General features: G+C 32.8%; 1 protein-coding gene across 2 annotated transcripts in view; it reads left to right on the top strand.

The window, feature by feature from the left end:
- LOC135213026 (nephrin-like) overlaps nt 1-12500 on the top strand; it is a 620764-nt gene that overhangs the window by 78372 nt on the left and 529892 nt on the right. For both annotated transcript variants that reach the window (XM_064246838.1, XM_064246837.1), the window contains exon 2: nt 3485-3935. In XM_064246838.1, coding sequence (XP_064102908.1) covers nt 3878-3935 — 58 coding nt within the window. In that variant the 5' untranslated portion in view covers nt 3485-3877. The remainder of the gene's footprint in view (nt 1-3484; nt 3936-12500) is intronic.

Raw genomic sequence — 12500 nt, 5'->3', positions numbered from 1 at the left:
TGCCTGTTATTGAATTGTCTGTTCATCTCTTTACTTCTGTTTCCTCTCTTTCTGATTGTGTAGGCGCTTTTGTCCTGTTATGTCTATTTGTTTATTTCTCCATTATTCTGTTTGTGTGGAAGTTTTTTTTTTATTATTGAAGGACCTATCAAGTGCAGAATTTTGAGCATTTATTTTTTTTTTAAGTTTTTTATATTCGTTGGTTTATTATTGAAGGACTTATCATCTGCACAATTTTGAGCATTTATTTATAACTAATTTTGTAGCTCTCTCCACACACACACACACACACACACACACACACACACACACACACACACACACATATATATATATATATATATATATATATATATATGTGTGTGTGTGTGTGTGTGTGTGTGTGTGTGTGTATTTTCAGTGAAACCATAAAGCAAAAAGTCAACTTTTCCCACTTTTAGTGGACTATTATTTAATTTTTGTATGATTTATAATGGGAAATTTGCAGCTCATCAGGTTTTCTGTACCGGGGGTACATTATCGGTGACAGTTTCAGCTTACAAAATCCTATATTTAGTTATGGCATTGTTTTGTTTATAATACTCTGTCATTGAAACAAAATATCACGAACAGTCCCTCAGTGTTTTTAACACCTTTCACATTGGTAAACAATAGCAGTGATTTTATTTAAGAAGCGAAGAGAAGACGGGAGGAAAATATACCTTTATTGAACAACAATGGAAGAAAATGAGTATGCGACTCAATCAATTGCTAAGTTAAAGGATAATAAAAATCAAAACTAAGAGTAACTGAAGTATTCGAGATGAAAAATTCCATCATTTGATCCTAAAAAAAGAATAACCTTCAAAACAGTGTGCAGTATCAAATTACATTGCAGTAAGAAATTATTCAACAAATTCTGTATAAAAACGTAAAGGCACAATGTGGCATGAATGTCTATGAAGTGAATTCCACCTGAAAAGCGAGATGAACACTCGTCATTAAAATAACATGAGCCAAGGTGGGCAAGAAGTTTTTTTGTAAGTAGATTGTGAACAACATATTATTTTAAATAACTTTAAATACGTTGACTTATTGATGTTACAGATTTTTTTTTTTTTTTTTTTTTTTACAAAACACGAATAAGCATTCCTGTAGCACTGAGATTTTTCTGAGATAAGTTATATTTAATGCGCAGTTAAGGAAGAAAATAAGTTCTCTCAGAAAATTATTGAGACGGATTGTAAGAGTAATGGATTGATGAGCGCGGTAATATTACTCTAGAAGGAAAATTAATGAGTTCCCAGCAGTACTTCAGCAAATGTTAGTAAACATTTAGACATGAAATGTCTCCCCTGGCTTACAGCAGGACTGCAGAATTTAACAGCAGAATTATCATCATCATTAACATCAAAAGCATCATAAATGCAGTGAAAACCAGAATGTGGAATGCCTTTCCCGTGCTTTCGCTTTTACAAATCTCCACCCTGCTGATACCATCAGGTACTATTCTCCCTTGTGTTGTGTGAAGGCCATTTCCTAGACGTCTCCATCTCCCCTTACATCATTATCTCATTTACTTGTAGCTCTTCCGTCATTTCCTTATGGCATCATTTCTCAGTGCATCCTGTCATCTCTCTGATGCTTAATATCCCTCTTAAAATTATATGACTCACTGACTTCTAGCAGGAGGATATCGGAATGCAATCTATTGTGAAGTGGCAGCGAAGTAGAGTAACAATATAACCACGAAGAACTGTTTTTTACCGATTTTATTGTATGTCAGTTAAGTATGTATGTGTATATATATATATATATATATATATATATATATATATATATAATATATATATATATATATATATATATGGGTATGATGTAAATTTATGAATTTTATATACAATATACGCATACATTGCGTAACGAACCTCCCTGCCAACGTGAAATCAGAGGAATTTATTTCTGGTGATTAGAAATTCATTTCTCGATATAATGTGCTGCGGATTCCCGTAATAAGCTGTAGGTCCCGTTGCTAGGTAACGTATTGGTTCCTAGCCAAGTAAAAATATCTAATCCTTCGGGCCAGCCCCAGGAGAGCTGTTAATCAGCTCAGTGGTCTAGTTGAACTAAGATATACTAAACATACCCTTGTTATATGAAGTTCCTATAAAGTTTACACTTCAGCTTGCTCATATATATATATGTATATATATATACACATAAGGGCCGGAGCTGGAGCTCAAAGAAGATATATCCCGAAGGAAGTAGTAGGGAAAGGCATCCTCATCTTTCAACAGTTTATTAATGCCGACGTTTCGCGACGAATTCCAGGTCGCATTTTCAAGGCTAAAAATATATATAAGTTTACGAACATTAATAATTGGTCTAATTTAATTTATATTAAAAATGTCATGGCAACAGCTCTCAATAAAGTAAAAAGTTAAAAGTTAGAAGTTAAAAGTTAAAATTCAACAGCACCTCCAAAGTCAGTCATATTAAAAGTACAGGACTTCACTAAAATTTCAGAAACACCTACCTATACAAAAGAAAGAGTAAAACTAACACAATATAGGTAAAAATACAGTGAGGCAGACCAGCTGCCCAAACTAGGCTATGTACAATGTACAGTGGGATGCACGAGAAGGCTGTTGAAGGTTCGAATTGATTCCCACAGGGGCATAAGCCATAGAACAGGTAGTAGATTATCTAATCCAGAACAATCCAATATACGGAATCACTCAAAAACATGTAAAACATATATTGACAGCAAGGATTTTTCTATCTTGGGCCAACTGCGGAACAACAACAACCTGACAATTTTAGAATCTATCATTATTAAAAAGACTGTACCGTCGTTAAATACCCAAACGTCCTCTGTAAAATTGTACATAGCCTAGTTTGGGCAGCTGGTCTGCCTCACTGTATTTTTACTTATATTGTGTTAGTTTTACTCTTTGTTTTGTATAGGTAGGTGTTTCTGAAATTTTAGTGAAGTCCTGTACTTTTAATATGTCTGACTTTGGAGGTGCTGTTCAATTTTAACTTTTAACTTTTTACTTTTTACTTTTTACTTTTTACTTTTTACTTTTTACTTTATTGAGAGCTGTTGCCATGACATTTTTAATATAAATTAAATTAGACCAATTATTAATGTTCGTAAACTTATATATATTTTCAGCCTTGAAAATGCGACCTGGAATTCGTCGCGAAACGTCGGTATTAATAAACTGTTGAAAGATGAGGATGCCTTTCCCTACTACTTCCTTCGGGATATATATATATATATATATATATATATATATATATATATATATATATATATATATATATATATGTGTGTGTGTGTGTGTGTGTGTGTGTGTGTGTGTGTGTGTGCGCGTGTGTGTAATGTGAGTGTGCATACGTTTTTAACGAATACATGCACACGAAAGTGCAATAATAGATATTTGATATTTTGATATTTGTGTTTACTGCCTTTTAAAATCGGAATTATCTTTTCTTTCAGACGCTGACTGCACCTGTGACCTTTCCACCCGCTGACTTCTGCTCATTAAGAAATATTGTGAAATGAAGCGAAATATTACTGGAGGAGAGATCGTACTTTAATAAGGTCTTATGTCAGTTAGCGAGAGGAAAAGAACGGCTCTAAATGATAATAATAGTTGATTTACTGCAGAAGGCAAGTAGAAAGAAAAGAGATTATTAATATCTTTCTCTTCTGTATTTTGAAATGCAAAGTGGTTCGTTAAGTCGCGTTAAGTGTCTCGAGAAAGTGCTCGTATTGTAGAGTGTCTTCCGGGAATGATTTGGGTGTCTGTCGGTGATCGCCAGAATCGATAAGGGCAAAGAATCTCACCCAGCGGTAGAACACCCACCAGCGTCTCTTCCTCTCCCAAAGATGATCTTCGCTCGCTCCCTGCTCTTCTTGTCCCTCGCCCTCGCTGGAGGAGTGAAAGGTAAGTGGATTATATTTATCTTTCATTTCATGTCGACAGCGCACACAATAATAATCCCACCAATCATCATTGTTTACTCCAAGTGTTTTGTTGTTGTTGTGACTGAGGGGGATTGGCGTGCAAAGGGCATTAAGTAATGTTTTTGCGATTGTCTTGACGGTGAAATGTCATACGTTTTTATTGACGTTGGGAAAAACGGGGCTCTGAAATGAACCCTAATGTGATTATGATTAAAGGAATGGTGTTCGTATTTATAAGGGGGAAATTAGGGAGTTATCGAATGGTGAAGGTTGCCTCTTACTAAATAACCCTGGCGACTTATTCGACTATTTATACTTCGATTAAAACCGCTAATTTGTTTTATTAGTAAGTTTGTACTTCATCATTATACGTTATGGAGATAATGCTGGTATACTTGTGTACCCATTATCATCAATAATTTCCCTAATATCAAGCAAACAAATGTTATATGTTTGTGTATAAAAACTTTTTCTAAAAATATGAATGGACTCACGTTCCCCTAGAATGGGCAGTTGCGTGTATATATAACGCTGAAATGTAAGTAATAACTATTTTTAATGGAATACAGAATTTTTTTATACACACATATATATATATATATATATATATATATATTATTATATATATATATTATATTATTAATATTATACATACATACGTGCATACATACTTACAAACATATATATTTACCACATACCATTTTTGTTCAGACTTATCATATCGAAGACGCGCTGTATATTTTCCGGGAATCTTGCTTGGAATGGGGCTATTAATGGCTGCCATTTATATACTGGCCTTGTCTCCATGCAGCAGGTAGAGAAGGAGAAACGCTATTTATATGCTTTACCATCGCCAAAGCATATAAACTAGAATCAGTGCATTAGCATTTATATTAGGTTGCAGAGGAAGTTATATATTAAAGTTATTTTCACTATTCGAGTCCAAAGTTTTTTTTTTCCTCTCTCTTTTTTGCTTGCATGATTTATAAGCCGTTTTTAATGCGATGTAGCCGAATGGAATTTGAATAAAAAGTCGGATGGGAGCTTTTGTTCCGCCCGGTGATTAAGTTTGTCAAACCAGCCTGCTTTATTGGCTTGGACTGCGATGAAGAAACATTTGCGAAACAGAAATGCGTTCGATCAAAACGTTTGCGATAAAAAAACGGTTCGCCACCAAGAAACGTTTGCAGTAACGAAATGTTTGTTTTTATATAAATGTTTATGATAAAGAAACATTTGCAATAAGGGGTATATTTTTTTATAAAAACGTTTGTAATAAAGAAACGTTTGTAATGAAGTGTTTTTTTATATGAAAACATTTGTGATAAAGAAATGTTTGCAATAAAGAAATATTTCAATAAGAAAACGATGGTGATGAAGAAAAGTTTGTAATTACGATTTTTATTATACAAACGTTTCCTATGAAGAAACGTTTGCGGTAAAGAAGCGTGTGCGACAACGAACTTGTCATCAAGAGATATTTGCGATTAAGAAGCATTTGCGGTAAAGGAATGCATGTGATTCAGAAATGTCAATAAGAAGAGTTTGCGAAAAATAAACGCTTGGGATTTTAAAAAAGTATGCTATTCAGGAACGTTTGCTATTCATTGTCATTATCGCTAAAAAAGGCGACGCAAAGAGCTTCAAAATCGCTGGTGAGGGAGTTGTGTTTATGTTATCATTCGAGTTTACGTTGCTCTCATAAAGCCAATGTTTACGACTTAGAAATGGATATTTACTGTGGTTGTGTCTTGAATAAAGAAGTCTGTTTGCTTTAAAACTTCTACATAAAAATTAAGCAAAACGATATTGAATTGTTGATGCATCAGTGTTCGAGGTAGCGTAGCATGGGATAAATTAATATTTGCGTTGGTGGAAATTCTTTATATGTATATATATATATGTATATGTATATATATATATAATATATATATATATATATATATATATATATATATATATATATATATATATATATATGTCTGTCTGTCTGTCTGTCTGTCTGTCTGTGAGCGTTAAAAACAGCTGATTTATTCCTAAGGGCTTCGAAATTATTTCTTTTTGATAGTCTGAGGGATAATAAAAAAAAGAGGTAAAAAAAAAACAGAACACTTTTTTAAAAGTTTTTATTTTATTTTATTTTTTTTTCAGTGAAAATTTTTATACGAAAAATCTTTGGCCACTGTCTTCCCGGATCACATATTGATATTAGCATATATTCACGAGGGAAATTTCATGCATGTTGAACAGAATAGATGAAAAACATCATTCGTCTTCTCTCTCTCTCTCTCTCTCTCTCTCTCTCTCTCTCTCTCTCTCTCTCTCATTTTTCGCTTTTCAGGGAAGAGTGACAGCTGAAGCGCTCTTTTTTTTTTCTTCATTTCTTGTTTTCCATTTTGCATTATGCGTTGAAAGATGAAGAATGATTTATTTTCATCTGGAAAAATTTGGATCTTTTGTTACAAATATATATAATATATATATATATATATATATATATATATATATATATATATACACACACACACACACACACACGTTTGCGTGTATGAGGGTATGTATGTATATGTTAGCATATTGACGTCAGCGTGTTAGATTGTACGGAAGGAATTCCAAGTTATTCAGATTGAGGTTTTTCCTTTTATTTTCTATTGGGTGCATTGACTCCAGTAAACCTTGATTTTCTAGTAGGAAGTAAACGAAGATAACTTTCTTTACAAAATATCCTCGTGGCGTTTTAGAAGTCAAAGCAGTTGTCAGTTACTAGATGTACCATCAAAATAACACTTAACTTCTCTCATTATTACGTATGCCGTTCTTTACTTCTCTCATTATTACGTATGCCGTTCTAGGTTAGCTTTTTTACTTTAGACAGAATAAACTTACGTTATTGATTATTTTGATCGATGAAATTTTGTGAATTACTCTCGCTCAACTGAACTATGTATGTAGCAAACATATGCTATAACCATTACCTCCTCACCATGTTTTTCAGTAAAATTATAATTGCAAGCTAGTCAGAAACTTGATAATTATTCTATTTATATATATATATATATATATATATATATATATATATATATATATATATATATATATATATATATATTATACTACTTCGAGAGAGTTACATATTTGTCCTTTCAGCAGGAAATTAAAAAAATAATATATATATTCATTCACTAATAAGTACATTTATCCTTTAACTGTGGCTCTGGAACAGCGGTTCCCAACTTGGGGAGTAGCGCTCAACATGAGGTAATATAATTTTTAAGGCGGCCAATTCGAGAATGTTTAAAACCAAGTTAATGGTCTTTTAGGCTTCCTCCACGTGAATATAAGAATTATAGTATGTCAGCAAAGGGTTTTAGAGGCGATTAGGTGGGGCATGGCCAAAATAAGGTTGGGAACCACTGCTGTGGAGGAAACAGCACCGTAGTTATTGCCTGCTTCATCTTTTAGCCGCTCGATAGATTATGAATTTATGGAAAATAATCCCATATAGCAATGTCCGCATCAAATACGTTAATCTGTCAAGCGTGTTTTTACCGGTTTTTTGGACGATAAGGTCCTTCCTCTCCATAACCGATGTAACTTCATGCAACCCCTAATTTCTTGATCTCCTATTTCCCTCCAACTCCCCCACCCCCCTCCCGCTGCCATATTAGAGTAGAAATTGAATTTATGAGCTTGCAAATCTGCCCTTCTCGATTGTTTGGATGTGCCCACAACTGCCCGCAAAACTCTGTAATCTTTGCTGCTATGCCAGCCCATCTTCGGTAATATGAGAGTAACTAACCTATTTACAAGACGTGCATCGCCTCTGGATGTGGTTATAAATCAACTAAAATAGAAAAAAAAGCAGAAAACATAGGCAGTATTTCCCAAGGAATAAGAGAACTAAAGATATTGTCAGGTATTTTTTTTTTATATTAACACTGTTCTGTTTCATAGTAGTCCTTGGGTAATGTTTTTGTTTACATTATGCAATCCATAACCCTATTGTTATCTTTTCTTCTGTCCCATATATACATATTTATGCATGTATATATATATATATATATATATATATATATATATACATACATATATATATATATATATATATATATATATATATATATACATATATATATGTATATGTATGTAGAACTGAATCACGAAAGTTAGGAACGTGTTATATATATATATATATATATATATATATATTATATATATATACATATATATATATATATATATATATATATATCTACTACTTGCTCCCATACATAGATACCCACATAGATACATACATATTTAGAAAGACCACTGAAATGTGAAGTAATGGAGATTGTTTCATTAGCTCTGGCAGGGAACACTCCCTTGTCCCCTACATACAAATGGTCTAGAGAGCCAGTGTAAATAAAATGAAATTTTATGGTCAGAAGCAAAAAGAGTAATTAGAAGTAAACAATCCGGATCTGGCAACTGCAGTTTAAAACAAATTGTTACAGAAAAGTTTTACAAATATATAAGTGTACAAATATATATAAGTATGTGTGCTTATTGAAATGTAATTGGAAACAAACTATTTGGAAATCAAATACGAAAGTATAACACTGGAGAATCTTTTTATTTTTGTTGACAGTCTCTCTCTGTACATTTCAAATTAATTTTAATAATCCACTGTTAAGATTGTCTAAATTAAAGGATCTTCGTTGGTCAATACATATATATATTATGTTTTTAAATAAGATGGCTTTTGCAGTTTTTCATTTTTACCTTTACAGTATGTTTCCTTCAGAAGGTCATATCGACAACGTGACCTCGTTCTGATCCTCTGGATGCAGGTACGACTCCCGCTACGAGCTTCAGAAGTACTTCATATTTCTTGCTATTGGATCTTGCTTTGTAGCGATCAGCGTATCTAAGAAGTGTGGAGAATTCGAGTAGTGAAGCATTCATTGTGGTTATGACAATTACATACGTGGTTAGTGATTCTATATATATATATATATATATATATATATATATATATATATATATATATATATATATATATATATACATGCATATGTATCTCTCTCTCTCTCTCTCTCTCTCTATATATATATATATATATATATATATATATATAATATATATATATATAATATATATAAAATTACACACTCACGTACACACACACACACACCACCAAATAATATTATAAAGCAGCATTGTCTCATTAGTAGCGAAAGATGCACAAAACTTCAATAACTTATGGTATTAAAGTTTAGAAATATTCCAAAACTTTGCATAATGAGCTCACTAACGCCTGTATTGCATTACTGAACTCGCTTCCACAATATAACGCCTTTTGGGAAGAATATTGGCTCTATCTATCTGTATGTCTATCTATTAAGTCTATATCTATTTATTTATTTTATATATATATTTTTATATATATATAAAATATATATATATAAAATAATATATATATATATATATATATATATATATTATTATAATCATATTATATATATATTATGATTGCGTCATCCCTAAATAAATTTGAAAAATATTGTGATCTTCCTCAAAATCATGTTGACATGATTAAAGGTATTGTTTACGGAGCTGCCAACTTTAAGCATGAAAGTAACTTCCCGCTCGCTATAAGAAAAGTTTGACCGATCTTAAAAAGGACAATACTATCCACATTACAAAAGCTGATAAGTCAAATAGTATAGTAATTTTAGACAAAGCTGACTATATATCACGTATGCAAGCCCTACTGGATGATGATGTGACTTATAAAAAAACTAACAAAAAATCCCCTTGATCAAGTCATAAAAAACTTCAATAGCAGTCAATAATATCCTTAAAGATAAAACAGAACTACTAGACAAATTAAAAAAAAGACAATAGATCTAAAAAAAATAAACCTAAAATTTTTAATTGTGAGCTAAAATAAGAACATGATTTATTTTTTTATGTACGGATACGCAAGTATGTTATTGATGAAAATTTTTTAAATTGTGAGCTATCCATCTCAAAAAATCTAATACTTCTCGATTTTCATAATCTTGCACAATATTTGCTATTCTTTTGGTTGTATCTTGATATTTTTTCCTTTTTGGGGGAGGCTCTTGTCCTGCCAGCATTTGGTTGATGATTGTATCGTTAAGAGCTTGTTCAGTCTTCAGTACCTGAAGAAAACTCCAGATATTGGGATGACTCGAGGTTATATTCGCTTGTAAATGGTTATGCCATCCTTCCAAGGAATTGATTGTTCGTGGCAAATCATCGCATACGCGATCATACATATTCCACATACAAATGGGAAAGAGTGGGCTTCCTCTGTTACGTCGTCGTATCCTAACAATAAAGTATCTTCAAAGTAGTTAATTACTCCATCTGCTTCTTCGCACATACTTTCTTGCAAGTGTTCAAATGCTTGTACAACATTGTCTGCTGGCACAAAAGCCAGGGCTGGTATCATTCGAATGTTTATGGCAAACTCAGCATCGCTCCGAAATCGTGATTGTAACCCCTCTGTTTGTACCCTTCGATAAATAGCTTGCGAGAGGTGAAAAAAAAAACATCCCCTAATATTTGCATTTGGAAAAACTTTTGTTATTGCATTCATTGGAGCTTTATCATAATCAATCATAATTGCAGATGGATTAAGTCTAGCATTACTAGCCCGAAGTTAGCTGAAAAGTTCTTCATACGTGGATTGTCGTTTATTTGGCAATAATGCAAAAACACATGGTATCGCTCTTTTAGAAATTAAACAATGAACTGAATATAGTTGGTAGAACAGTTCAGGTACTACTTTGAAAGTACCATCGCAAAACCACTCACTCGAAGATTGCAAGAGTTGCGTATTTTTCTCGGTTGAAAACAAAAGTATAAGAAATTGTCTTCTTTACACGTTTTTTCATATTCATCTGGAATGACCATCTCATACAAATTTCTCGGTATGGGATGAGGAGCATGTGCAACTTGTTTATATCTTCTGATAGAACGTCTAATTGTGCTCACAGACGGTAGTTGACTAGAGACTCCTACCGAGACATTCTGTAACGTTTGTCATAAAATCTGTTGTGATGATTGTTGGGTTTTTATAGCTTGTTCCTCCATTTCTTCACGTAAAGATAGAAGATCTTGACGAATAATATCTGGAGCGTGAGTGTGTTCATGTGTTTCGCTTATTATTTGATCACCACACAGTAATTTTGATCACCACACAGTAATTTTGATCACCATACAGTAATTTTGATCACCACACAGTAATTTTGATCACCATACAGTAATTTTGATCACCATACAGTAATTTTGATCACCACACAGTAATTTTGATCACCATACAGTAATTTTGATCACCACACAGTAATTTTGATCACCATACAGTAATTTTGATCACCACACAGTAATTTTGATCACCACACAGTAATTTTGATCACCACACAGTAATTTTGATCACCACACAGTAATTTTGATCACCACACAGTAATTTTGGCCTTGCAGTTGTGTCGGCGGCGTTCACATTCGTAAAACGTATTTCCAGATGGCAATTCCTTGTTCTTAACATAAACGTAACCATTATAGCAAAGCTTCAATCCACCACGTTGAGTTTTAACAAAATCCATGGGTGTTTACAAGAGTAAAAAAAACTTCGTGACTAAAGAAAAAATTTTCCCAACTAGAACATATGTAATTTACTAACGAGCTTCTTCATCGTCCGGTAGTTTCTCTCTCTCAACTAAAAGAGCGGTTGTATATATGGAAATATTCGGGCAATTGTCCTAATCGGGCAATTTTCCTAATCGGGCAATTTTCCTAATCGGGCAATTGTCCTGATCGGGCATTTGTCCGTCGGGCACTGTTAAGTCGGGCAGATGTCCGTCGGGCATGTGGCCGTTGGGCACTTGTCAGTCGGGCACTTGTCCTGATACCATATGTATGTATGTATGTATGTACGTATATACGCATCGTATATTCACAAAATTTCCTTTTCGTACAAACCAGGTATTATTTTTTTTTGCGAAGGATTTGTCAAGTATTGCAATGTTATTTTTATCATTTAACCGTTTTTCTCTTTCATCTCTACAAATTTATTTAGCAAATTTAACGCGTCCGTGGAAACAGTATTTCCTTTTTCTATGATTTCATATTTTTTTATTCTCCTGTTCTGGTAATGGTGAATTCTTTAAACATATATTCTAAGTGAAAAAGATACCGTCGTTTAGTTTCTTAGTCAATTTAAAAAGCAGAAGCTGTATATCTTAAGCACTTTTGTAATTGATATACACAAGACTTTTTTTTTTTATACTAAAAAATATCAGGCCACAAATATCACTCAACATCGAATTCATTCTACCTTGACCATAAATATAATTAAAAAGAGTATCTGCCAGGCTATGACTTTAAACTGGATCTTCGATTTTGAACCACTTATATACTTTCGACTAATTATTGTTCGGCTATCAAGAGATATAAGTTGATATGGACTTTTTTTTTTTTTTTCTTGCATATTCGTGTCGAATCCAGGTTCGCTACTTATAGGATTTACTTACCT

Source organism: Macrobrachium nipponense, chromosome 42 (genome assembly GCF_015104395.2).
Source record: "Macrobrachium nipponense isolate FS-2020 chromosome 42, ASM1510439v2, whole genome shotgun sequence".
Taxonomy (NCBI): Eukaryota; Metazoa; Arthropoda; class Malacostraca; order Decapoda; family Palaemonidae; genus Macrobrachium; species Macrobrachium nipponense.
Note: the sequence above shows the minus strand (reverse complement) of the source record. Positions and strands in the feature narration are given on the sequence as shown.